This window comes from Lissotriton vulgaris, chromosome 12 (assembly GCF_964263255.1).
Source record: "Lissotriton vulgaris chromosome 12, aLisVul1.2, whole genome shotgun sequence".
NCBI classification, from domain to species: Eukaryota; Metazoa; Chordata; class Amphibia; order Caudata; family Salamandridae; genus Lissotriton; species Lissotriton vulgaris.
In genome coordinates, this window is record NC_141700.1 from 152870139 (window position 1) to 152897767 (window position 27629).

The following is a 27629-nucleotide window of genomic DNA, read 5'->3' on the forward strand; positions in this document are numbered from 1 at the left end:
AAGAGATCAGGGCTAGATCCAACACCGTTTTTTAGCTCACTGCACCATCCCAGTTTCAGAACCTGGCTGTATGCAAATTAGTGTGTTCCTGTCCCAGTGCATGATGGGAACAGGGCAAACCAAACTACAAAAGCCAATTCTTACACTGGGAAGGAAACAAGCTCCCGGGGAAATGCCAGAAACCGGTCCCCGGTAGCTTGTCTCCTTTCTGGTGAAGAATTGGCTTGGTAGTTTAGTCTGCCCTGTTCCCATGATGCACTGGGCCAGGGACAGACTGATTTGCATATAGCCAGGTTCTGAGCTGGGATGGGGCAGTGAGATAAATAACGGTGATGGATCAAGCCCTGATCTTTGGACTGGGTAAGAGTGGTCTGTTTAACTCAGACACTCTGTTCATCACCACCCCCCTTTTCTAAATCGTTTTTGGCCACTATAGGTGTGGCAGGGTATACTCAGACATGAGTCCCTTTCTCACTGCTCCATCAGGATTCAAGCAAGCCGGGCCGAAGAAGGCTGAAATGCCAGAAACCGGTCCCCGGTAGCTTGTCTCCTTTCTGGTGAAGAATTGGCTTGGTAGTTTAGTCTGCCCTGTTCCCATGATGCACTGGGCCAGGGACAGACTGATTTGCATATAGCCAGGTTCTGAGCTGGGATGGGGCAGTGAGATAAATAACGGTGATGGATCAAGCCCTGATCTTTGGACTGGGTAAGAGTGGTCTGTTTAACTCAGACACTCTGTTCATCACCACCCCCCTTTTCTAAATCGTTTTTGGCCACTATAGGTGTGGCAGGGTATACTCAGACATGAGTCCCTTTCTCACTGCTCCATCAGGATTCAAGCAAGCCGGGCCGAAGAAGGCTGAAATGCCAGAAACCGGTCCCCGGTAGCTTGTCTCCTTTCTGGTGAAGAATTGGCTTGGTAGTTTAGTCTGCCCTGTTCCCATGATGCACTGGGCCAGGGACAGACTGATTTGCATATAGCCAGGTTCTGAGCTGGGATGGGGCAGTGAGATAAATAACGGTGATGGATCAAGCCCTGATCTTTGGACTGGGTAAGAGTGGTCTGTTTAACTCAGACACTCTGTTCATCACCACCCCCCTTTTCTAAATCGTTTTTGGCCACTATAGGTGTGGCAGGGTATACTCAGACATGAGTCCCTTTCTCACTGCTCCATCAGGATTCAAGCAAGCCGGGCCGAAGAAGGCTGAAATGCCAGAAACCGGTCCCCGGTAGCTTGTCTCCTTTCTGGTGAAGAATTGGCTTGGTAGTTTAGTCTGCCCTGTTCCCATGATGCACTGGGCCAGGGACAGACTGATTTGCATATAGCCAGGTTCTGAGCTGGGATGGGGCAGTGAGATAAATAACGGTGATGGATCAAGCCCTGATCTTTGGACTGGGTAAGAGTGGTCTGTTTAACTCAGACACTCTGTTCATCACCACCCCCCTTTTCTAAATCGTTTTTGGCCACTATAGGTGTGGCAGGGTATACTCAGACATGAGTCCCTTTCTCACTGCTCCATCAGGATTCAAGCAAGCCGGGCCGAAGAAGGCTGAAATGCCAGAAACCGGTCCCCGGTAGCTTGTCTCCTTTCTGGTGAAGAATTGGCTTGGTAGTTTAGTCTGCCCTGTTCCCATGATGCACTGGGCCAGGGACAGACTGATTTGCATATAGCCAGGTTATGAGCTGGGATGGGGCAGTGAGATAAATAACGGTGATGGATCAAGCCCTGATCTTTGGACTGGGTAAGAGTGGTCTGTTTAACTCAGACACTCTGTTCATCACCACCCCCCTTTTCTAAATCGTTTTTGGCCACTATAGGTGTGGCAGGGTATACTCAGACATGAGTCCCTTTCTCACTGCTCCATCAGGATTCAAGCAAGCCGGGCCGAAGAAGGCTGAAATGCCAGAAACCGGTCCCCGGTAGCTTGTCTCCTTTCTGGTGAAGAATTGGCTTGGTAGTTTAGTCTGCCCTGTTCCCATGATGCACTGGGCCAGGGACAGACTGATTTGCATATAGCCAGGTTCTGAGCTGGGATGGGGCAGTGAGATAAATAACGGTGATGGATCAAGCCCTGATCTTTGGACTGGGTAAGAGTGGTCTGTTTAACTCAGACACTCTGTTCATCACCACCCCCCTTTTCTAAATCGTTTTTGGCCACTATAGGTGTGGCAGGGTATACTCAGACATGAGTCCCTTTCTCACTGCTCCATCAGGATTCAAGCAAGCCGGGCCGAAGAAGGCTGAAATGCCAGAAACCGGTCCCCGGTAGCTTGTCTCCTTTCTGGTGAAGAATTGGCTTGGTAGTTTAGTCTGCCCTGTTCCCATGATGCACTGGGCCAGGGACAGACTGATTTGCATATAGCCAGGTTCTGAGCTGGGATGGGGCAGTGAGATAAATAACGGTGATGGATCAAGCCCTGATCTTTGGACTGGGTAAGAGTGGTCTGTTTAACTCAGACACTCTGTTCATCACCACCCCCCTTTTCTAAATCGTTTTTGGCCACTATAGGTGTGGCAGGGTATACTCAGACATGAGTCCCTTTCTCACTGCTCCATCAGGATTCAAGCAAGCCGGGCCGAAGAAGGCTGAAATGCCAGAAACCGGTCCCCGGTAGCTTGTCTCCTTTCTGGTGAAGAATTGGCTTGGTAGTTTAGTCTGCCCTGTTCCCATGATGCACTGGGCCAGGGACAGACTGATTTGCATATAGCCAGGTTCTGAGCTGGGATGGGGCAGTGAGATAAATAACGGTGATGGATCAAGCCCTGATCTTTGGACTGGGTAAGAGTGGTCTGTTTAACTCAGACACTCTGTTCATCACCACCCCCCTTTTCTAAATCGTTTTTGGCCACTATAGGTGTGGCAGGGTATACTCAGACATGAGTCCCTTTCTCACTGCTCCATCAGGATTCAAGCAAGCCGGGCCGAAGAAGGCTGAAATGCCAGAAACCGGTCCCCGGTAGCTTGTCTCCTTTCTGGTGAAGAATTGGCTTGGTAGTTTAGTCTGCCCTGTTCCCATGATGCACTGGGCCAGGGACAGACTGATTTGCATATAGCCAGGTTATGAGCTGGGATGGGGCAGTGAGATAAATAACGGTGATGGATCAAGCCCTGATCTTTGGACGGGGTAAGAGTGGTCTGTTTAACTCAGACACTCTGTTCATCACCACCCCCCTTTTCTAAATCGTTTTTGGCCACTATAGGTGTGGCAGGGTATACTCAGACATGAGTCCCTTTCTCACTGCTCCATCAGGATTCAAGCAAGCCGGGCCGAAGAAGGCTGAAATGCCAGAAACCGGTCCCCGGTAGCTTGTCTCCTTTCTGGTGAAGAATTGGCTTGGTAGTTTAGTCTGCCCTGTTCCCATGATGCACTGGGCCAGGGACAGACTGATTTGCATATAGCCAGGTTCTGAGCTGGGATGGGGCAGTGAGATAAATAACGGTGATGGATCAAGCCCTGATCTTTGGACTGGGTAAGAGTGGTCTGTTTAACTCAGACACTGTTCATCACCACCCCCCTTTTCTAAATCGTTTTTGGCCACTATAGGTGTGGCAGGGTATACTCAGACATGAGTCCCTTTCTCACTGCTCCATCAGGATTCAAGCAAGCCGGGCCGAAGAAGGCTGAAATGCCAGAAACCGGTCCCCGGTAGCTTGTCTCCTTTCTGGTGAAGAATTGGCTTGGTAGTTTAGTCTGCCCTGTTCCCATGATGCACTGGGCCAGGGACAGACTGATTTGCATATAGCCAGGTTCTGAGCTGGGATGGGGCAGTGAGATAAATAACGGTGATGGATCAAGCCCTGATCTTTGGACTGGGTAAGAGTGGTCTGTTTAACTCAGACACTCTGTTCATCACCACCCCCCTTTTCTAAATCGTTTTTGGCCACTATAGGTGTGGCAGGGTATACTCAGACATGAGTCCCTTTCTCACTGCTCCATCAGGATTCAAGCAAGCCGGGCCGAAGACGGCTGAAATGCCAGAAACCGGTCCCCGGTAGCTTGTCTCCTTTCTGGTGAAGAATTGGCTTGGTAGTTTAGTCTGCCCTGTTCCCATGATGCACTGGGCCAGGGACAGACTGATTTGCATATAGCCAGGTTATGAGCTGGGATGGGGCAGTGAGATAAATAACGGTGATGGATCAAGCCCTGATCTTTGGACTGGGTAAGAGTGGTCTGTTTAACTCAGACACTCTGTTCATCACCACCCCCCTTTTCTAAATCGTTTTTGGCCACTATAGGTGTGGCAGGGTATACTCAGACATGAGTCCCTTTCTCACTGCTCCATCAGGATTCAAGCAAGCCGGGCCGAAGAAGGCTGAAATGCCAGAAACCGGTCCCCGGTAGCTTGTCTCCTTTCTGGTGAAGAATTGGCTTGGTAGTTTAGTCTGCCCTGTTCCCATGATGCACTGGGCCAGGGACAGACTGATTTGCATATAGCCAGGTTCTGAGCTGGGATGGGGCAGTGAGATAAATAACGGTGATGGATCAAGCCCTGATCTTTGGACTGGGTAAGAGTGGTCTGTTTAACTCAGACACTCTGTTCATCACCACCCCCCTTTTCTAAATCGTTTTTGGCCACTATAGGTGTGGCAGGGTATACTCAGACATGAGTCCCTTTCTCACTGCTCCATCAGGATTCAAGCAAGCCGGGCCGAAGAAGGCTGAAATGCCAGAAACCGGTCCCCGGTAGCTTGTCTCCTTTCTGGTGAAGAATTGGCTTGGTAGTTTAGTCTGCCCTGTTCCCATGATGCACTGGGCCAGGGACAGACTGATTTGCATATAGCCAGGTTCTGAGCTGGGATGGGGCAGTGAGATAAATAACGGTGATGGATCAAGACCTGATCTTTGGACTGGGTAAGAGTGGTCTGTTTAACTCAGACACTCTGTTCATCACCACCCCCCTTTTCTAAATCGTTTTTGGCCACTATAGGTGTGGCAGGGTATACTCAGACATGAGTCCCTTTCTCACTGCTCCATCAGGATTCAAGCAAGCCGGGCCGAAGAAGGCTGAAATGCCAGAAACCGGTCCCCGGTAGCTTGTCTCCTTTCTGGTGAAGAATTGGCTTGGTAGTTTAGTCTGCCCTGTTCCCATGATGCACTGGGCCAGGGACAGACTGATTTGCATATAGCCAGGTTCTGAGCTGGGATGGGGCAGTGAGATAAATAACGGTGATGGATCAAGCCCTGATCTTTGGACTGGGTAAGAGTGGTCTGTTTAACTCAGACACTCTGTTCATCACCACCCCCCTTTTCTAAATCGTTTTTGGCCACTATAGGTGTGGCAGGGTATACTCAGACATGAGTCCCTTTCTCACTGCTCCATCAGGATTCAAGCAAGCCGGGCCGAAGAAGGCTGAAATGCCAGAAACCGGTCCCCGGTAGCTTGTCTCCTTTCTGGTGAAGAATTGGCTTGGTAGTTTAGTCTGCCCTGTTCCCATGATGCACTGGGCCAGGGACAGACTGATTTGCATATAGCCAGGTTCTGAGCTGGGATGGGGCAGTGAGATAAATAACGGTGATGGATCAAGCCCTGATCTTTGGACTGGGTAAGAGTGGTCTGTTTAACTCAGACACTCTGTTCATCACCACCCCCCTTTTCTAAATCGTTTTTTGGCCACTATAGGTGTGGCAGGGTATACTCAGACATGAGTCCCTTTCTCACTGCTCCATCAGGATTCAAGCAAGCCGGGCCGAAGAAGGCTGAAATGCCAGAAACCGGTCCCCGGTAGCTTGTCTCCTTTCTGGTGAAGAATTGGCTTGGTAGTTTAGTCTGCCCTGTTCCCATGATGCACTGGGCCAGGGACAGACTGATTTGCATATAGCCAGGTTCTGAGCTGGGATGGGGCAGTGAGATAAATAACGGTGATGGATCAAGCCCTGATCTTTGGACTGGGTAAGAGTGGTCTGTTTAACTCAGACACTCTGTTCATCACCACCCCCCTTTTCTAAATCGTTTTTGGCCACTATAGGTGTGGCAGGGTATACTCAGACATGAGTCCCTTTCTCACTGCTCCATCAGGATTCAAGCAAGCCGGGCCGAAGAAGGCTGAAATGCCAGAAACCGGTCCCCGGTAGCTTGTCTCCTTTCTGGTGAAGAATTGGCTTGGTAGTTTAGTCTGCCCTGTTCCCATGATGCACTGGGCCAGGGACAGACTGATTTGCATATAGCCAGGTTATGAGCTGGGATGGGGCAGTGAGATAAATAACGGTGATGGATCAAGCCCTGATCTTTGGACTGGGTAAGAGTGGTCTGTTTAACTCAGACACTCTGTTCATCACCACCCCCCTTTTCTAAATCGTTTTTGGCCACTATAGGTGTGGCAGGGTATACTCAGACATGAGTCCCTTTCTCACTGCTCCATCAGGATTCAAGCAAGCCGGGCCGAAGAAGGCTGAAATGCCAGAAACCGGTCCCCGGTAGCTTGTCTCCTTTCTGGTGAAGAATTGGCTTGGTAGTTTAGTCTGCCCTGTTCCCATGATGCACTGGGCCAGGGACAGACTGATTTGCATATAGCCAGGTTCTGAGCTGGGATGGGGCAGTGAGATAAATAACGGTGATGGATCAAGCCCTGATCTTAGGACTGGGTAAGAGTGGTCTGTTTAACTCAGACACTCTGTTCATCACCACCCCCCTTTTCTAAATCGTTTTTGGCCACTATAGGTGTGGCAGGGTATACTCAGACATGAGTCCCTTTCTCACTGCTCCATCAGGATTCAAGCAAGCCGGGCCGAAGAAGGCTGAAATGCCAGAAACCGGTCCCCGGTAGCTTGTCTCCTTTCTGGTGAAGAATTGGCTTGGTAGTTTAGTCTGCCCTGTTCCCATGATGCACTGGGCCAGGGACAGACTGATTTGCATATAGCCAGGTTCTGAGCTGGGATGGGGCAGTGAGATAAATAACGGTGATGGATCAAGCCCTGATCTTTGGACTGGGTAAGAGTGGTCTGTTTAACTCAGACACTCTGTTCATCACCACCCCCCTTTTCTAAATCGTTTTTGGCCACTATAGGTGTGGCAGGGTATACTCAGACATGAGTCCCTTTCTCACTGCTCCATCAGGATTCAAGCAAGCCGGGCCGAAGAAGGCTGAAATGCCAGAAACCGGTCCCCGGTAGCTTGTCTCCTTTCTGGTGAAGAATTGGCTTGGTAGTTTAGTCTGCCCTGTTCCCATGATGCACTGGGCCAGGGACAGACTGATTTGCATATAGCCAGGTTCTGAGCTGGGATGGGGCAGTGAGATAAATAACGGTGATGGATCAAGCCCTGATCTTTGGACTGGGTAAGAGTGGTCTGTTTAACTCAGACACTCTGTTCATCACCACCCCCCTTTTCTAAATCGTTTTTGGCCACTATAGGTGTGGCAGGGTATACTCAGACATGAGTCCCTTTCTCACTGCTCCATCAGGATTCAAGCAAGCCGGGCCGAAGAAGGCTGAAATGCCAGAAACCGGTCCCCGGTAGCTTGTCTCCTTTCTGGTGAAGAATTGGCTTGGTAGTTTAGTCTGCCCTGTTCCCATGATGCACTGGGCCAGGGACAGACTGATTTGCATATAGCCAGGTTATGAGCTGGGATGGGGCAGTGAGATAAATAACGGTGATGGATCAAGCCCTGATCTTTGGACGGGGTAAGAGTGGTCTGTTTAACTCAGACACTCTGTTCATCACCACCCCCCTTTTCTAAATCGTTTTTGGCCACTATAGGTGTGGCAGGGTATACTCAGACATGAGTCCCTTTCTCACTGCTCCATCAGGATTCAAGCAAGCCGGGCCGAAGAAGGCTGAAATGCCAGAAACCGGTCCCCGGTAGCTTGTCTCCTTTCTGGTGAAGAATTGGCTTGGTAGTTTAGTCTGCCCTGTTCCCATGATGCACTGGGCCAGGGACAGACTGATTTGCATATAGCCAGGTTCTGAGCTGGGATGGGGCAGTGAGATAAATAACGGTGATGGATCAAGCCCTGATCTTTGGACTGGGTAAGAGTGGTCTGTTTAACTCAGACACTGTTCATCACCACCCCCCTTTTCTAAATCGTTTTTGGCCACTATAGGTGTGGCAGGGTATACTCAGACATGAGTCCCTTTCTCACTGCTCCATCAGGATTCAAGCAAGCCGGGCCGAAGAAGGCTGAAATGCCAGAAACCGGTCCCCGGTAGCTTGTCTCCTTTCTGGTGAAGAATTGGCTTGGTAGTTTAGTCTGCCCTGTTCCCATGATGCACTGGGCCAGGGACAGACTGATTTGCATATAGCCAGGTTCTGAGCTGGGATGGGGCAGTGAGATAAATAACGGTGATGGATCAAGCCCTGATCTTTGGACTGGGTAAGAGTGGTCTGTTTAACTCAGACACTCTGTTCATCACCACCCCCCTTTTCTAAATCGTTTTTGGCCACTATAGGTGTGGCAGGGTATACTCAGACATGAGTCCCTTTCTCACTGCTCCATCAGGATTCAAGCAAGCCGGGCCGAAGACGGCTGAAATGCCAGAAACCGGTCCCCGGTAGCTTGTCTCCTTTCTGGTGAAGAATTGGCTTGGTAGTTTAGTCTGCCCTGTTCCCATGATGCACTGGGCCAGGGACAGACTGATTTGCATATAGCCAGGTTATGAGCTGGGATGGGGCAGTGAGATAAATAACGGTGATGGATCAAGCCCTGATCTTTGGACTGGGTAAGAGTGGTCTGTTTAACTCAGACACTCTGTTCATCACCACCCCCCTTTTCTAAATCGTTTTTGGCCACTATAGGTGTGGCAGGGTATACTCAGACATGAGTCCCTTTCTCACTGCTCCATCAGGATTCAAGCAAGCCGGGCCGAAGAAGGCTGAAATGCCAGAAACCGGTCCCCGGTAGCTTGTCTCCTTTCTGGTGAAGAATTGGCTTGGTAGTTTAGTCTGCCCTGTTCCCATGATGCACTGGGCCAGGGACAGACTGATTTGCATATAGCCAGGTTCTGAGCTGGGATGGGGCAGTGAGATAAATAACGGTGATGGATCAAGCCCTGATCTTTGGACTGGGTAAGAGTGGTCTGTTTAACTCAGACACTCTGTTCATCACCACCCCCCTTTTCTAAATCGTTTTTGGCCACTATAGGTGTGGCAGGGTATACTCAGACATGAGTCCCTTTCTCACTGCTCCATCAGGATTCAAGCAAGCCGGGCCGAAGAAGGCTGAAATGCCAGAAACCGGTCCCCGGTAGCTTGTCTCCTTTCTGGTGAAGAATTGGCTTGGTAGTTTAGTCTGCCCTGTTCCCATGATGCACTGGGCCAGGGACAGACTGATTTGCATATAGCCAGGTTCTGAGCTGGGATGGGGCAGTGAGATAAATAACGGTGATGGATCAAGACCTGATCTTTGGACTGGGTAAGAGTGGTCTGTTTAACTCAGACACTCTGTTCATCACCACCCCCCTTTTCTAAATCGTTTTTGGCCACTATAGGTGTGGCAGGGTATACTCAGACATGAGTCCCTTTCTCACTGCTCCATCAGGATTCAAGCAAGCCGGGCCGAAGAAGGCTGAAATGCCAGAAACCGGTCCCCGGTAGCTTGTCTCCTTTCTGGTGAAGAATTGGCTTGGTAGTTTAGTCTGCCCTGTTCCCATGATGCACTGGGCCAGGGACAGACTGATTTGCATATAGCCAGGTTCTGAGCTGGGATGGGGCAGTGAGATAAATAACGGTGATGGATCAAGCCCTGATCTTTGGACTGGGTAAGAGTGGTCTGTTTAACTCAGACACTCTGTTCATCACCACCCCCCTTTTCTAAATCGTTTTTGGCCACTATAGGTGTGGCAGGGTATACTCAGACATGAGTCCCTTTCTCACTGCTCCATCAGGATTCAAGCAAGCCGGGCCGAAGAAGGCTGAAATGCCAGAAACCGGTCCCCGGTAGCTTGTCTCCTTTCTGGTGAAGAATTGGCTTGGTAGTTTAGTCTGCCCTGTTCCCATGATGCACTGGGCCAGGGACAGACTGATTTGCATATAGCCAGGTTCTGAGCTGGGATGGGGCAGTGAGATAAATAACGGTGATGGATCAAGCCCTGATCTTTGGACTGGGTAAGAGTGGTCTGTTTAACTCAGACACTCTGTTCATCACCACCCCCCTTTTCTAAATCGTTTTTGGCCACTATAGGTGTGGCAGGGTATACTCAGACATGAGTCCCTTTCTCACTGCTCCATCAGGATTCAAGCAAGCCGGGCCGAAGAAGGCTGAAATGCCAGAAACCGGTCCCCGGTAGCTTGTCTCCTTTCTGGTGAAGAATTGGCTTGGTAGTTTAGTCTGCCCTGTTCCCATGATGCACTGGGCCAGGGACAGACTGATTTGCATATAGCCAGGTTCTGAGCTGGGATGGGGCAGTGAGATAAATAACGGTGATGGATCAAGCCCTGATCTTTGGACTGGGTAAGAGTGGTCTGTTTAACTCAGACACTCTGTTCATCACCACCCCCCTTTTCTAAATCGTTTTTGGCCACTATAGGTGTGGCAGGGTATACTCAGACATGAGTCCCTTTCTCACTGCTCCATCAGGATTCAAGCAAGCCGGGCCGAAGAAGGCTGAAATGCCAGAAACCGGTCCCCGGTAGCTTGTCTCCTTTCTGGTGAAGAATTGGCTTGGTAGTTTAGTCTGCCCTGTTCCCATGATGCACTGGGCCAGGGACAGACTGATTTGCATATAGCCAGGTTCTGAGCTGGGATGGGGCAGTGAGATAAATAACGGTGATGGATCAAGCCCTGATCTTTGGACTGGGTAAGAGTGGTCTGTTTAACTCAGACACTCTGTTCATCACCACCCCCCTTTTCTAAATCGTTTTTGGCCACTATAGGTGTGGCAGGGTATACTCAGACATGAGTCCCTTTCTCACTGCTCCGTCAGGATTCAAGCAAGCCGGGCCGAAGAAGGCTGAAATGCCAGAAACCGGTCCCCGGTAGCTTGTCTCCTTTCTGGTGAAGAATTGGCTTGGTAGTTTAGTCTGCCCTGTTCCCATAATGCACTGGGCCAGGGACAGACTGATTTGCATATAGCCAGTTTCTGAGCTGGGATGGGGCAGTGAGATAAATAACGGTGATGGATCAAGCCCTGATCTTTGGACTGGGTAAGAGTGGTCTGTTTAACTCAGACACTCTGTTCATCACCACCCCCCTTTTCTAAATCGTTTTTGGCCACTATAGGTGTGGCAGGGTATACTCAGACATGAGTCCCTTTCTCACTGCTCCATCAGGATTCAAGCAAGCCGGGCCGAAGAAGGCTGAAATGCCAGAAACCGGTCCCCGGTAGCTTGTCTCCTTTCTGGTGAAGAATTGGCTTGGTAGTTTAGTCTGCCCTGTTCCCATGATGCACTGGGCCAGGGACAGACTGATTTGCATATAGCCAGGTTCTGAGCTGGGATGGGGCAGTGAGATAAATAACGGTGATGGATCAAGCCCTGATCTTTGGACTGGGTAAGAGTGGTCTGTTTAACTCAGACACTCTGTTCATCACCACCCCCCTTTTCTAAATCGTTTTTGGCCACTATAGGTGTGGCAGGGTATACTCAGACATGAGTCCCTTTCTCACTGCTCCATCAGGATTCAAGCAAGCCGGGCGAAGAAGGCTGAAATGCCAGAAACCGGCCCCCGGTAGCTTGTCTCCTTTCTGGTGAAGAATTGGCTTGGTAGTTTAGTCTGCCCTGTTCCCATGATGCACTGGGCCAGGGACAGACTGATTTGCATATAGCCAGGTTCTGAGCTGGGATGGGGCAGTGAGATAAATAACGGTGATGGATCAAGCCCTGATCTTTGGACTGGGTAAGAGTGGTCTGTTTAACTCAGACACTCTGTTCATCACCACCCCCCTTTTCTAAATCGTTTTTGGCCACTATAGGTGTGGCAGGGTATACTCAGACATGAGTCCCTTTCTCACTGCTCCATCAGGATTCAAGCAAGCCGGGCCGAAGAAGGCTGAAATGCCAGAAACCGGTCCCCGGTAGCTTGTCTCCTTTCTGGTGAAGAATTGGCTTGGTAGTTTAGTCTGCCCTGTTCCCATGATGCACTGGGCCAGGGACAGACTGATTTGCATATAGCCAGGTTATGAGCTGGGATGGGGCAGTGAGATAAATAACGGTGATGGATCAAGCCCTGATCTTTGGACTGGGTAAGAGTGGTCTGTTTAACTCAGACACTCTGTTCATCACCACCCCCCTTTTCTAAATCGTTTTTGGCCACTATAGGTGTGGCAGGGTATACTCAGACATGAGTCCCTTTCTCACTGCTCCATCAGGATTCAAGCAAGCCGGGCCGAAGAAGGCTGAAATGCCAGAAACCGGTCCCCGGTAGCTTGTCTCCTTTCTGGTGAAGAATTGGCTTGGTAGTTTAGTCTGCCCTGTTCCCATGATGCACTGGGCCAGGGACAGACTGATTTGCATATAGCCAGGTTCTGAGCTGGGATGGGGCAGTGAGATAAATAACGGTGATGGATCAAGCCCTGATCTTTGGACTGGGTAAGAGTGGTCTGTTTAACTCAGACACTCTGTTCATCACCACCCCCCTTTTCTAAATCGTTTTTGGCCACTATAGGTGTGGCAGGGTATACTCAGACATGAGTCCCTTTCTCACTGCTCCATCAGGATTCAAGCAAGCCGGGCCGAAGAAGGCTGAAATGCCAGAAACCGGTCCCCGGTAGCTTGTCTCCTTTCTGGTGAAGAATTGGCTTGGTAGTTTAGTCTGCCCTGTTCCCATGATGCACTGGGCCAGGGACAGACTGATTTGCATATAGCCAGGTTCTGAGCTGGGATGGGGCAGTGAGATAAATAACGGTGATGGATCAAGCCCTGATCTTTGGACTGGGTAAGAGTGGTCTGTTTAACTCTGACACTCTGTTCATCACCACCCCCCTTTTCTAAATCGTTTTTGGCCACTATAGGTGTGGCAGGGTATACTCAGACATGAGTCCCTTTCTCACTGCTCCATCAGGATTCAAGCAAGCCGGGCCGAAGAAGGCTGAAATGCCAGAAACCGGTCCCCGGTAGCTTGTCTCCTTTCTGGTGAAGAATTGGCTTGGTAGTTTAGTCTGCCCTGTTCCCATGATGCACTGGGCCAGGGACAGACTGATTTGCATATAGCCAGGTTCTGAGCTGGGATGGGGCAGTGAGATAAATAACGGTGATGGATCAAGCCCTGATCTTTGGACTGGGTAAGAGTGGTCTGTTTAACTCAGACACTCTGTTCATCACCACCCCCCTTTTCTAAATCGTTTTTGGCCACTATAGGTGTGGCAGGGTATACTCAGACATGAGTCCCTTTCTCACTGCTCCATCAGGATTCAAGCAAGCCGGGCCGAAGAAGGCTGAAATGCCAGAAACCGGTCCCCGGTAGCTTGTCTCCTTTCTGGTGAAGAATTGGCTTGGTAGTTTAGTCTGCCCTGTTCCCATGATGCACTGGGCCAGGGACAGACTGATTTGCATATAGCCAGGTTATGAGCTGGGATGGGGCAGTGAGATAAATAACGGTGATGGATCAAGCCCTGATCTTTGGACGGGGTAAGAGTGGTCTGTTTAACTCAGACACTCTGTTCATCACCACCCCCCTTTTCTAAATCGTTTTTGGCCACTATAGGTGTGGCAGGGTATACTCAGACATGAGTCCCTTTCTCACTGCTCCATCAGGATTCAAGCAAGCCGGGCCGAAGAAGGCTGAAATGCCAGAAACCGGTCCCCGGTAGCTTGTCTCCTTTCTGGTGAAGAATTGGCTTGGTAGTTTAGTCTGCCCTGTTCCCATGATGCACTGGGCCAGGGACAGACTGATTTGCATATAGCCAGGTTCTGAGCTGGGATGGGGCAGTGAGATAAATAACGGTGATGGATCAAGCCCTGATCTTTGGACTGGGTAAGAGTGGTCTGTTTAACTCAGACACTCTGTTCATCACCACCCCCCTTTTCTAAATCGTTTTTGGCCACTATAGGTGTGGCAGGGTATACTCAGACATGAGTCCCTTTCTCACTGCTCCATCAGGATTCAAGCAAGCCGGGCCGAAGAAGGCTGAAATGCCAGAAACCGGTCCCCGGTAGCTTGTCTCCTTTCTGGTGAAGAATTGGCTTGGTAGTTTAGTCTGCCCTGTTCCCATGATGCACTGGGCCAGGGACAGACTGATTTGCATATAGCCAGGTTCTGAGCTGGGATGGGGCAGTGAGATAAATAACGGTGATGGATCAAGCCCTGATCTTTGGACTGGGTAAGAGTGGTCTGTTTAACTCAGACACTCTGTTCATCACCACCCCCCTTTTCTAAATCGTTTTTGGCCACTATAGGTGTGGCAGGGTATACTCAGACATGAGTCCCTTTCTCACTGCTCCATCAGGATTCAAGCAAGCCGGGCCGAAGAAGGCTGAAATGCCAGAAACCGGTCCCCGGTAGCTTGTCTCCTTTCTGGTGAAGAATTGGCTTGGTAGTTTAGTCTGCCCTGTTCCCATGATGCACTGGGCCAGGGACAGACTGATTTGCATATAGCCAGGTTCTGAGCTGGGATGGGGCAGTGAGATAAATAACGGTGATGGATCAAGCCCTGATCTTTGGACTGGGTAAGAGTGGTCTGTTTAACTCAGACACTCTGTTCATCACCACCCCCCTTTTCTAAATCGTTTTTGGCCACTATAGGTGTGGCAGGGTATACTCAGACATGAGTCCCTTTCTCACTGCTCCATCAGGATTCAAGCAAGCCGGGCCGAAGAAGGCTGAAATGCCAGAAACCGGTCCCCGGTAGCTTGTCTCCTTTCTGGTGAAGAATTGGCTTGGTAGTTTAGTCTGCCCTGTTCCCATGATGCACTGGGCCAGGGACAGACTGATTTGCATATAGCCAGGTTCTGAGCTGGGATGGGGCAGTGAGATAAATAACGGTGATGGATCAAGACCTGATCTTTGGACTGGGTAAGAGTGGTCTGTTTAACTCAGACACTCTGTTCATCACCACCCCCCTTTTCTAAATCGTTTTTGGCCACTATAGGTGTGGCAGGGTATACTCAGACATGAGTCCCTTTCTCACTGCTCCATCAGGATTCAAGCAAGCCGGGCCGAAGAAGGCTGAAATGCCAGAAACCGGTCCCCGGTAGCTTGTCTCCTTTCTGGTGAAGAATTGGCTTGGTAGTTTAGTCTGCCCTGTTCCCATGATGCACTGGGCCAGGGACAGACTGATTTGCATATAGCCAGGTTCTGAGCTGGGATGGGGCAGTGAGATAAATAACGGTGATGGATCAAGCCCTGATCTTTGGACTGGGTAAGAGTGGTCTGTTTAACTCAGACACTCTGTTCATCACCACCCCCCTTTTCTAAATCGTTTTTGGCCACTATAGGTGTGGCAGGGTATACTCAGACATGAGTCCCTTTCTCACTGCTCCATCAGGATTCAAGCAAGCCGGGCCGAAGAAGGCTGAAATGCCAGAAACCGGTCCCCGGTAGCTTGTCTCCTTTCTGGTGAAGAATTGGCTTGGTAGTTTAGTCTGCCCTGTTCCCATGATGCACTGGGCCAGGGACAGACTGATTTGCATATAGCCAGGTTCTGAGCTGGGATGGGGCAGTGAGATAAATAACGGTGATGGATCAAGCCCTGATCTTTGGACTGGGTAAGAGTGGTCTGTTTAACTCAGACACTCTGTTCATCACCACCCCCCTTTTCTAAATCGTTTTTGGCCACTATAGGTGTGGCAGGGTATACTCAGACATGAGTCCCTTTCTCACTGCTCCATCAGGATTCAAGCAAGCCGGGCCGAAGAAGGCTGAAATGCCAGAAACCGGTCCCCGGTAGCTTGTCTCCTTTCTGGTGAAGAATTGGCTTGGTAGTTTAGTCTGCCCTGTTCCCATGATGCACTGGGCCAGGGACAGACTGATTTGCATATAGCCAGGTTCTGAGCTGGGATGGGGCAGTGAGATAAATAACGGTGATGGATCAAGCCCTGATCTTTGGACTGGGTAAGAGTGGTCTGTTTAACTCAGACACTCTGTTCATCACCACCCCCCTTTTCTAAATCGTTTTTGGCCACTATAGGTGTGGCAGGGTATACTCAGACATGAGTCCCTTTCTCACTGCTCCATCAGGATTCAAGCAAGCCGGGCCGAAGAAGGCTGAAATGCCAGAAACCGGTCCCCGGTAGCTTGTCTCCTTTCTGGTGAAGAATTGGCTTGGTAGTTTAGTCTGCCCTGTTCCCATGATGCACTGGGCCAGGGACAGACTGATTTGCATATAGCCAGGTTCTGAGCTGGGATGGGGCAGTGAGATAAATAACGGTGATGGATCAAGCCCTGATCTTTGGACTGGGTAAGAGTGGTCTGTTTAACTCAGACACTCTGTTCATCACCACCCCCCTTTTCTAAATCGTTTTTGGCCACTATAGGTGTGGCAGGGTATACTCAGACATGAGTCCCTTTCTCACTGCTCCGTCAGGATTCAAGCAAGCCGGGCCGAAGAAGGCTGAAATGCCAGAAACCGGTCCCCGGTAGCTTGTCTCCTTTCTGGTGAAGAATTGGCTTGGTAGTTTAGTCTGCCCTGTTCCCATAATGCACTGGGCCAGGGACAGACTGATTTGCATATAGCCAGTTTCTGAGCTGGGATGGGGCAGTGAGATAAATAACGGTGATGGATCAAGCCCTGATCTTTGGACTGGGTAAGAGTGGTCTGTTTAACTCAGACACTCTGTTCATCACCACCCCCCTTTTCTAAATCGTTTTTGGCCACTATAGGTGTGGCAGGGTATACTCAGACATGAGTCCCTTTCTCACTGCTCCATCAGGATTCAAGCAAGCCGGGCCGAAGAAGGCTGAAATGCCAGAAACCGGTCCCCGGTAGCTTGTCTCCTTTCTGGTGAAGAATTGGCTTGGTAGTTTAGTCTGCCCTGTTCCCATGATGCACTGGGCCAGGGACAGACTGATTTGCATATAGCCAGGTTCTGAGCTGGGATGGGGCAGTGAGATAAATAACGGTGATGGATCAAGCCCTGATCTTTGGACTGGGTAAGAGTGGTCTGTTTAACTCAGACACTCTGTTCATCACCACCCCCCTTTTCTAAATCGTTTTTGGCCACTATAGGTGTGGCAGGGTATACTCAGACATGAGTCCCTTTCTCACTGCTCCATCAGGATTCAAGCAAGCCGGGCGAAGAAGGCTGAAATGCCAGAAACCGGCCCCCGGTAGCTTGTCTCCTTTCTGGTGAAGAATTGGCTTGGTAGTTTAGTCTGCCCTGTTCCCATGATGCACTGGGCCAGGGACAGACTGATTTGCATATAGCCAGGTTCTGAGCTGGGATGGGGCAGTGAGATAAATAACAGTGATGGATCAAGCCCTGATCTTTGGACTGGGTAAGAGTGGTCTGTTTAACTCAGACACTCTGTTCATCACCACCCCCCTTTTCTAAATCGTTTTTGGCCACTATAGGTGTGGCAGGGTATACTCAGACATGAGTCCCTTTCTCACTGCTCCATCAGGATTCAAGCAAGCCGGGCCGAAGAAGGCTGAAATGCCAGAAACCGGTCCCCGGTAGCTTGTCTCCTTTCTGGTGAAGAATTGGCTTGGTAGTTTAGTCTGCCCTGTTCCCATGATGCACTGGGCCAGGGACAGACTGATTTGCATATAGCCAGGTTCTGAGCTGGGATGGGGCAGTGAGATAAATAACGGTGATGGATCAAGCCCTGATCTTTGGACTGGGTAAGAGTGGTCTGTTTAACTCAGACACTCTGTTCATCACCACCCCCCTTTTCTAAATCGTTTTTGGCCACTATAGGTGTGGCAGGGTATACTCAGACATGAGTCCCTTTCTCACTGCTCCATCAGGATTCAAGCAAGCCGGGCGAAGAAGGCTGAAATGCCAGAAACCGGCCCCCGGTAGCTTGTCTCCTTTCTGGTGAAGAATTGGCTTGGTAGTTTAGTCTGCCCTGTTCCCATGATGCACTGGGCCAGGGACAGACTGATTTGCATATAGCCAGGTTCTGAGCTGGGATGGGGCAGTGAGATAAATAACAGTGATGGATCAAGCCCTGATCTTTGGACTGGGTAAGAGTGGTCTGTTTAACTCAGACACTCTGTTCATCACCACCCCCCTTTTCTAAATCGTTTTTGGCCACTATAGGTGTGGCAGGGTATACTCAGACATGAGTCCCTTTCTCACTGCTCCATCAGGATTCAAGCAAGCCGGGCCGAAGAAGGCTGAAATGCCAGAAACCGGTCCCCGGTAGCTTGTCTCCTTTCTGGTGAAGAATTGGCTTGGTAGTTTAGTCTGCCCTGTTCCCATGATGCACTGGGCCAGGGACAGACTGATTTGCATATAGCCAGGTTCTGAGCTGGGATGGGGCAGTGAGATAAATAACGGTGATGGATCAAGCCCTGATCTTTGGACTGGGTAAGAGTGGTCTGTTTAACTCAGACACTCTGTTCATCACCACCCCCCTTTTCTAAATCGTTTTTGGCCACTATAGGTGTGGCAGGGTATACTCAGACATGAGTCCCTTTCTCACTGCTCCATCAGGATTCAAGCAAGCCGGGCCGAAGAAGGCTGAAATGCCAGAAACCGGTCCCCGGTAGCTTGTCTCCTTTCTGGTGAAGAATTGGCTTGGTAGTTTAGTCTGCCCTGTTCTCATGATGCACTGGGCCAGGGACAGACTGATTTGCATATAGCCAGGTTCTGAGCTGGGATGGGGCAGTGAGATAAATAACGGTGATGGATCAAGCCCTGATCTTTGGACTGGGTAAGAGTGGTCTGTTTAACTCAGACACTCTGTTCATCACCACCCCCCTTTTCTAAATCGAGTTAGCAACATGGGCACCAAAAATTATATTGGGAGGCGATCTCAATATTAATGGAGCAGATGGATTAGGGCTGGGTTCCTTTGGAAAGTATCAAGGCAGGAAAAAAAAAGTAAACCAGGCACTACATAGTCTGGTGTTAAACAATGCTCTTTCAGATGTATGGGGGAAAAAGAGAATGGATAATAAAGGCTTTACATATTACTCTGCTCCGCATCGAACATGTGCAAGATTAGATTATTTCTTCATTTCAAGCACTACTATTTCTAACTCAAAGATTGAAAGACTGCCACGGATCCTTATTGATCACAACCCTCTAGTACTCACTATAACAACAAAAACAAGCACTAGACAACACACAAACTGGACCTTTGAAAGAGAGTTATTGAAGGACGAAAAGTATGTAGAACACATGAATAAATGGATTATTGATTTTTTTACCTTTAACAGAGATACAGCAGAAATGGGAGTGGTCTGGGACACCTTTAAAGCTGGAATACGAGGGGAAACAAAGAGTTACAACTCTTATAAAAGGAAACAAACCCAGCTGAGGAATTCAGAACTAGCTCTGAAGGTTCTGAAGGCAGAGGAAAATTTAGAAAATAGTGTTCTGTCGGGGCGGGATTTGGAAAAGGCTTGGCTAGAGCTAGTGAAAGCTAAAGGTGATGCAGAGGGCGAAATTGCTAGTAAAGCAGCGAAAATCTATAATACTAAAAGAGAGAAGTGTTATGAGTTAAGCGAGTCAGTAGGCAGGATCTTGGCTACTCGAACAAGGCAACAAGAAGCCGCAGGTATAGTTAGAGAAATCAGGGATACATCCGGTACGGTTCATTCAGAGTCGAACGAAATAAGAGAGGTTTTTAGGATTTTTTACGAGAAGCTATATGACGATGAACTAGAGGGTCGTGATTCTCAAATAGATAAGGAAGAAATGATGGAGTATCTCCGAGAGATTCCTATAGACCTCATCGAGGAAGAGGAAGCAGATGGGTTAGAGGGAGAGCTGCAGATATTAAGGAGGCAATATGGAATCTACCCTCTGGTAAAGCAGCAGGTCCTGACCAAATCCCTATAGAATTTTACAAAGTATTTTGGGATTGTTTGATAGAAGAAATGATGAAGGTGATGCAATGGGCACAGCTGGGCAAAACACCACCTAAGTCATGGGGGGGTGCTGAGGTGGTTGTAATATTAAAGAAAGGGAAAAATCCGGAAGAGCCAGGTTCATATAGGCCTATAACTTTACTCAATGCGGACGTAAAAGTCTTCTCTAAAGCATTGGCATCAAGGCTTGCAAAAGTTATAGATAAAATTGTCAGTAGTTGCCAACATGGTTTTATACCAGGGAGAGGAACCACCCACCATATACGAAACAGGAGACCCGATTGCAGTGATGTTACTTGATGCAGAAAAAGCATTTTATCGGGTCTCCTGGGGCTATCTCTGGTATGCTTTAGCAAGAACAGGTATTAAACAAGGCTTTATTAAAGCCCTACAAACTCTTTACCTAGAACCGGTAGCAACTCTACGAGTGAATGGTGGAAACACGGGTCAATTTCAAATAAAAAGAGGGACTAGACAAGGGTGCCCTTGCTCACCATTATTGTTTGCCATATATATGGACCCACTAATACGCAGAATAGAGACATTCAAGATGATTGCTCCAGTAACAACAGTCATTGGGCAGTGTAAAATCTTAGCTTACGCAGATGACATTGCTGTAATTTCTCCAAATCCATCTGAAACTATAGAACATCTTGAACTCGAGGCGATGAAATTCGGAAAGATATCGGGGTATAAATTAAATACATCAAAAACACAGATAATAAAAAATTCATATACCCCATGTACACATAATCGAGTGGTGCAGGAAGGCACGTATCTAGGGGTTATCATAATGTCAGACCTGGATATCTTAGTAGAGAGGAATATTAACCCTTTAATCAAGAAAGTAGAGAAAGACTTGGATAGATGGGATAAGTTGCACCTGTCAATAGTGGGACGGTCGAATATAGTAAAAATGCTGATACTCCCAAAATTTTTATATTTATTTAGAGCAATACCTTTATTATTTGATGGCAAAATATTTAAAAAACTTGAGTGTACACTAAATAGATTCATTTGGGCAAAGGGGAAAACGAGAAGAGCCCTCAGATTTATGACATTGCCGAGAGAAAGGGGAGGCTGGGGAGTTCCAGACTTAAAATCTTATTATTGGGCAGCGGCTCTACAGAATATGATTGGTTTGCTGGGAGGGGAGGGATCAGAGCAGTGGAGCAAATTTGGATCACTAGCAATCTATGGATTAACTCTGGGAACGGAAGCGAAGGATGTTCTGCTGAAATTCACAGAGGCCAGCTATTATAAGAGGACAAAGTTTAAGACGATAATAGCAGCATATGAAATCTAGAAAAGCTTCGCTAAAAAAATTGGCCTAGGAAAATATAATTCATATACGAGACTTTCATATAATCCAACCCTCCCACGAGATATCTTCTCGGGACCTATATTTGCAGAGTGGGAAAACAGGGGAATTAGAACTATAGGGGATATAAAGGGGGATCAGGGGATTTTCCAATTCAAAGATCTACAAGTTAGATTTAACCTAGAAACTAGGCAATTCTTTAAATATCTCCAAATTAGGAGTTTTCTCCTAAACAAAAAAGGAGGCGTTCTCGGATTCAGGCGTAACGCAATTATGGAGATAATTCAAGGGGGGCAAGATTGCACAATCAAAAGATTATATGCTGAACTGATAAAAGCAAAACAGGACGACCACCAAAAATGGAGCGAAAAATGGAAGGATAATCTTAAAATTAGCTTTGAAAGCTTTGGTATCTCTTTAGAAAAGGGTTATTCCTTGTTATGTTCAGCACCATTACAGGCGCAACATTATAAAACACTTTATCATTTATATTATACACCCGCTAAAATAGCACAATGGGGAGGTACAGTGGGCATTACGTGCTATAGGTGTGGAAGTTTGGATGCTGATTTACAACATGTATTTGCTATATGCCCTCATCTAGATCTACTAAAAAAAGATATTGAATGTTTCATAAACAAAATCCTAGGTACTGAAATTGTATTAACCCCGTGAACCATTCTACTAGGAGTCAATGTTGAGGATGTACGACCTTTTTGTGGGAGGGAATTTTTATATGTTGCAATGTCTGTTATGAGATTATGTATAGCCTCTGCATGGATAGACCCCATACCACCTACTTTCCACAAATGGCTGGCTAAGTTATTAATAACATACAAAGTGGAGAAAGAGATATATGCAAGGAAGGGAAAAAGGGGAAGGAAGCTAGGTAAGATAATATGGGATCCTATAACACGATGGAAAGATGAATAACAGTATAAAATTGAGGCCTGTCCACAACCTGGCTGAATAAGATTCATATATGAGATATAATTGGTTATGCTGATTATAAGGGGAGAAACCTATTTGACTGTGTGGAAAGATTAGGAAAGGATAATTTTGTGCGACTATATTATTTAGGTTACACAATCTGGAAGAATACTATGATTCAAGTTATCTCACTTCTGTGTTTTAACTGTATGTTGCTTTCTCTATCTCGCCTGTTGATGGTTTATTGATTGTTTTTTCTTTCTTAATGTCTTGCATTCATTTTTTTCCTTTTCTATTGTATTAATGATGCCGTGCCTTGTATATAATTGCAAAATATCTTAATAAAAATATTAAAAAAAAAAAAAAAAGAGAAACTGTTGCAGGGCCTTACCATTGAAACCAGAAAAGTTAGGTTGCAGATATAGGATTGCTTTACAGCATGAATGTACACTCTAACTACCATTGTGCCCATGAATATTGCTAGTAATGGATCCTATTCAAGGATCAATTTTGATTTGCTCTGGTTTCTCAGGTAAGCACCACAAAGTGGCAAGTTAAGTTAGAAAAAGCTACTACAGACATGAGAAAAGGCACTGTTCAGGAATCCTTTCTCCACATTGTGGAAAAATTACCTGAGGTACACCTGTGATTGCAGTGTAGTCCTAAATTCTAAAGCAGAGCTTCTTAACTTCTTTGACAATGAGACCTTTGCCTATCTGGTCATATTTGAGTGCTTTTCTTTTTTAAATGGATATACTAAAAAGGTTTCAGAAGACCAGTTGCTTTCCCCTACTCAGTTTTTATTAGTTTTCTGAAACAGTACAGTGCACCCTGACTCCAACATCATGGTTCATATTGCTCTTTACTAAGCTCAGAAGCAGTTAACTTCAGAGGTCGTGGACCTTCAGATCCCACCACTATGATTAGGCTTCACTGTTCAACGAAGAAAAAGAGCATCGTCTTCATCTGTTAAGACACCTTATGTCAAGTTCCATCATTTCCACATGTCAACCAAAAAAGGCAGCAGAGTGGGAGCCCCAAAGTTCCACCGTGCAATTCATGTTACAATCTCAGATTCATAGGACAGTTAAACATTTGTGACTCGCCCATCTTGTTATATGTCAGTGGCTTCGATGATGATTTAAACTTACTCCGATTACTATGTAGGTTTCATGTTTGCAATTCCAGTGGCCGTCACTGTCCACAGCAGACTGGGTACCAGTTGTTTTAAAGAAAGTGTCTATTGCAGTTATGGTTTGGATGAGTTATGTGTAGGTGTAGAGGAACAATTATATTCTTTGCAAATATTAAACGCTGCCTGCGGCATCATGCTAATGTTCTAATGTGTTCACTTGAGACTACGTTTATGGGGTAGCTGCCCAGAGATCTTGAGATTCTGCCAACAAGCATGAAAACACTTTGTACAGCTGGGTACACCCATGCAACTATAGTTATGATAATATAGCCCTCCTTTTCCCTTTTAAATAGAATATTTCAAAGGCTTTAGTGGTCCTGCTGCTCTGAAAGCTTGTGCTCATTCTAAATAGGTTATCTACAAACGAAACAAATGTTACATTAGGTCTACACTGGGGATATTTAGAAAATAAATTGTTCTCTATATGAAAAGATGGATGGATATCCTGCATAATATTCGGGAATAAGGGGGTATGGTAGTTAAGAATTTTACTGAGGATCCCATGATGGAGAATTATATTTTCTATATGTGATAGAATTCTCTCCTATATTTGACTGTATCTCATTCTAACGCTGGGCATTTTCAATATTGTTTACAGGCAACCATGACTACGAAACTATTAAGTTCAAGACGCTGGCTACACAGAGGTCTGGATTACCTATATGAAGATACCTACTACTCATTGACTTGTTGTATAAAATAGACCAAATGCAATATTGGCCTTCAAGCATTCTATGTATATGTAAAGCATACACTGTCACTGTTTTGTGGAAAGGCATATATATGAGAGAAATGCTACATTAGAACTTAGAAAAGATACAAGAACCTAATCTTCTATGAAGTGATGATGTTTGACATGGCCGCCATATAAAGGAGCAAGTGGTAGCCATATTGGAATGGTACAACACAGAAGCACTATCCATATTACCATTCCAAACTGCCACTCGGTAACAAAGCATTTATTGGCCAAATTGATTCATATTGTGCTTCTAGTGTTACTGTTGTACAGATCTAACATGGCTGATGTGTTGCTTCTAAATGTGGCACCAATTTTGGAATGGTAAAACAATGTTACACTATAAACAGAATGATTCCAAGATGGTTTAGAAAGTGTGGCAGAGTGTGATGTGGTGTGCTGCGTATGAAAGGAGTTGGACGTGAGTGCCTCAATAGCAGCATCTGAGGTGCTCCCACCCTAAAAAAATAAAAAAGAAGAGGGCAAGAAATGACAGGGAATCTATAGAAGTAGAAAATGGAAAATGAAAGGACTTACTCACCAGTCCATCACTGAAACATACTAAATGTCATCTGAATGTGCACCTATGATCAGGCGAAATGCCATCAGTCACAGCACAGAGCAGTAGAGCCAATGGCTGAAGTGGATGGACTCACTGCCCCAATCTGTGCCGCCTTAGGCAGAATGCATTCCAAGAGACCAATGGCTAAAGAGGGCTTACCTGAAATACATCTGTACATGTTTATGTACTTTTTTTGTTACATTTCTTAGGCCAGCCCTACAAAGTAATTTCATACACCCACATTGTTTACTATGTACAGAATTACAGCTGGTAGAACAATATACAACACCTTTTAAGAGGGTCTAACAAGGATTCTCACAGTGCAAATCTTCTACACCTCAGGGTTCACCTGACAGGGAAACTAACACCAAAACCCTTGCCTTCCGTGGTAATCAAAGAGATTCTTTGTAGCAACATATCTGTATAAATGTTGAATATAGTAGAGAAATGGAGAAATTAATTCTGGAACTAGAGCTGTCTGAGAATATTTTACAGGTGGAGTCTTGTAGTTGAAGTGTCTTCTCCAGAATTCAGCATCTTTCCATGTGGAAGGGAGCCAGATTTGAATGTCTGACTGAAAAATGTCTGACTGAATAGTAGAGAGGTGCAGTGGTCACAGGAGAGATGCAGCCATTGAAGGAAGTCACAACATTGATATGAACAGGACCTTCACTGATTTATCCATGATGCATTATATAATATTTTATCTTATAAATGATTGTTATATTCTACACACTATGATGTTCCCGACCCTTCTCCCCTCCCTTACTGTTTTGCAAAAACAGTTTTTTGTGCTTGTGAGAGAGCAGATTCTCATTTCTTACCATGCCACGTATTACCCATTTTCCTCACAATGTTTGGCTGGAAAGACTTTTGCCTTGTGTTAAGAGGGATATTTATTGCAGCAGATATATAACAGTGCAGAGGGATGCATTATTTATCGGGTGAGAGTGCACGTTTATTCCCCAAAAAAGGAGCATAACATGCAGATTTTCATACTTCCTGGACCACAATCAACACTTCATGGTATTTACCTGACTTTTTACCTCTGAAAAATATCAGCAGGTTCAACATGCCGAAATGAATCAGGGAAATCTGTTATTTGTCACAAAACGTATAATTGTGATATGTTACGGGATTTCCCCACATGCCAGAATTTATCAGCCAACTTGGAATGAGGGCCTTTAATTCTTTCTTTCATGCTATTTGTTTCAAGAGTGAATATCTGATCACAGCAGTTATATATGTGTCTTGACTGTGTTCTTATAGTCTATATGGGAAAGCATGGTGCTTCTTTATTACATGTGTGCTGAAATTATCTTTTCGCCATTTATTTCAGGGCCATTAAGGAAGCTGCCGGAAATGGACACAATATCAGACCATTAAAAAGGGAAACAGGCAAATCCATATCAAGAATGTGCTCTGTCATGTGAAGCAATGGACACTCTTTTTCTATATATGTGGTGGAGAAAGTAGGGTTTTAATCCTTGATTTCCTGTAATTCCCCTTAGAAGCTGGCTCCATTGCCTATCAACAGCTTTTACCCTACTTAAGAACCTGCATATTTATGGAACAAAATTGCTAATGACATTTTGTTCAAGATATTCAGACAAAAAAGCGTACAACTCCTCATTTTGGCTTACAGTGACAGTATTGCTTGCAATCTTATTCTCTGATTGGTCGAACATTTCTTCTGTTATAACTTATTGCATTCAATACTCCTACAAACACAGTCCACAAAGGTGCAAAATCATTATGGATTGTATGACTTCTTTCTTTTTACCATAATCACTTTGTTCAGTTATTGTCCCAAGAAAATCAGGAAGAAGCTTGAACTACATTAATCAAGGAACTGAATAATTTCACAGCTGGTTAAGCCATGTATTTATCAGATATTTTTTGGCATTTAAATATTTAAATTCTTACATAGTTCTGAAATTAAGCTGATTCATAGACATTTCAAGCAACACTTTGTTGTTAATTTACTAGTGATAAAGGCCTGAATGATTACCACATTATTTGTATTTTGTATAGGTGCAAATTTAATAAAGGCCAACATTATTTCATTGATTATACATCCTTCCTGTTCATTGCCCTTCACTCATTTCCTGAAGGCGGGACTTACTCCTTGTGAAGCATGTACATTCTGTAAAGATGAGTCTAAGCGGCTGAACAACTTGGTCTGAGTCTATCTTACCAACCACCACAGTTATCTGTAGGTAGTTTAGAGGAAACTCAAAACCTTTTGATCCTAATTAATCTTACTGCTTAGGGCCTCCACTACCTACTACTTTTTTCTGGCTGTCGAAGGACTGTCATGAAATTACAATATTCACAGTGTGTATTCTGTGTTTCATAAGTTATCGAATCAATCAGACTACTGACTAATACACGTCTGGAGCATGTAGACGTAAACAGAAATTTAGAAGTTGAAATTATTTTTTGTACTGTACAGCAAATGTTACTATGTCTTGCAGCAAAATGTTATTAAATATATTTTTGTTATTGGACTCTTGCCGTGCAGTGTTTGAATATTTTTCTTGCAGAGTCTCAGACCATCAGGTGGACTGAGTACATTGCTTTGAAAACTGTCTTGCCGAGGTATGTGTTCGACATAAAGACGAAATCATCTGAACAACTTTGAAGAGATGTGTGTACATAATTACTACATGCTTTCATTTTTTCATACAAATTTTAATGAGCAAATATTTGTCTTGCTAAGGATTGTGTTTCCAATTTTCCATGATAAAACTTGTTGTATTTTTTTTAATGTGGGTTATGCACTAGGAAACTACTCTTTAGCGAGAGGTCCACCATAAAGGACTCTATACTGAAATGATATAAATTGTTGGAAAACAATCAGTTTAAAAGTGATGATTGGTTATATCATGAAACATAGGCAGAGACAGTGTTTTGCTAGTCCATTAAAAGGGTAAGAGGCTGGTTGTCGGGGCTCCAGATCAAGATTGTGAACACAAAAACACACCTTCCATTTTTTAGTGTTGTTTGTTTCAACTAGTATCATGGCATC

At 46.2% G+C, this 27629-nt stretch overlaps 1 protein-coding gene across 1 annotated transcript in view; it reads left to right on the top strand.

Moving 5' to 3' along the window:
- TTC24 (tetratricopeptide repeat domain 24) overlaps nucleotides 1-27108 on the top strand; it is a 221743-nt gene extending 194635 nt beyond the window's left edge. The window contains exons 13-14 of the mRNA XM_086947643.1: nucleotides 23899-23947; nucleotides 25938-27108. Of these exons, the coding sequence (XP_086803769.1) occupies nucleotides 23899-23947; nucleotides 25938-26031 (143 nt within the window). The 3' untranslated portion in view covers nucleotides 26032-27108. The remainder of the gene's footprint in view (nucleotides 1-23898; nucleotides 23948-25937) is intronic.
- Nucleotides 27109-27629: the final 521 nt, after the last annotated feature.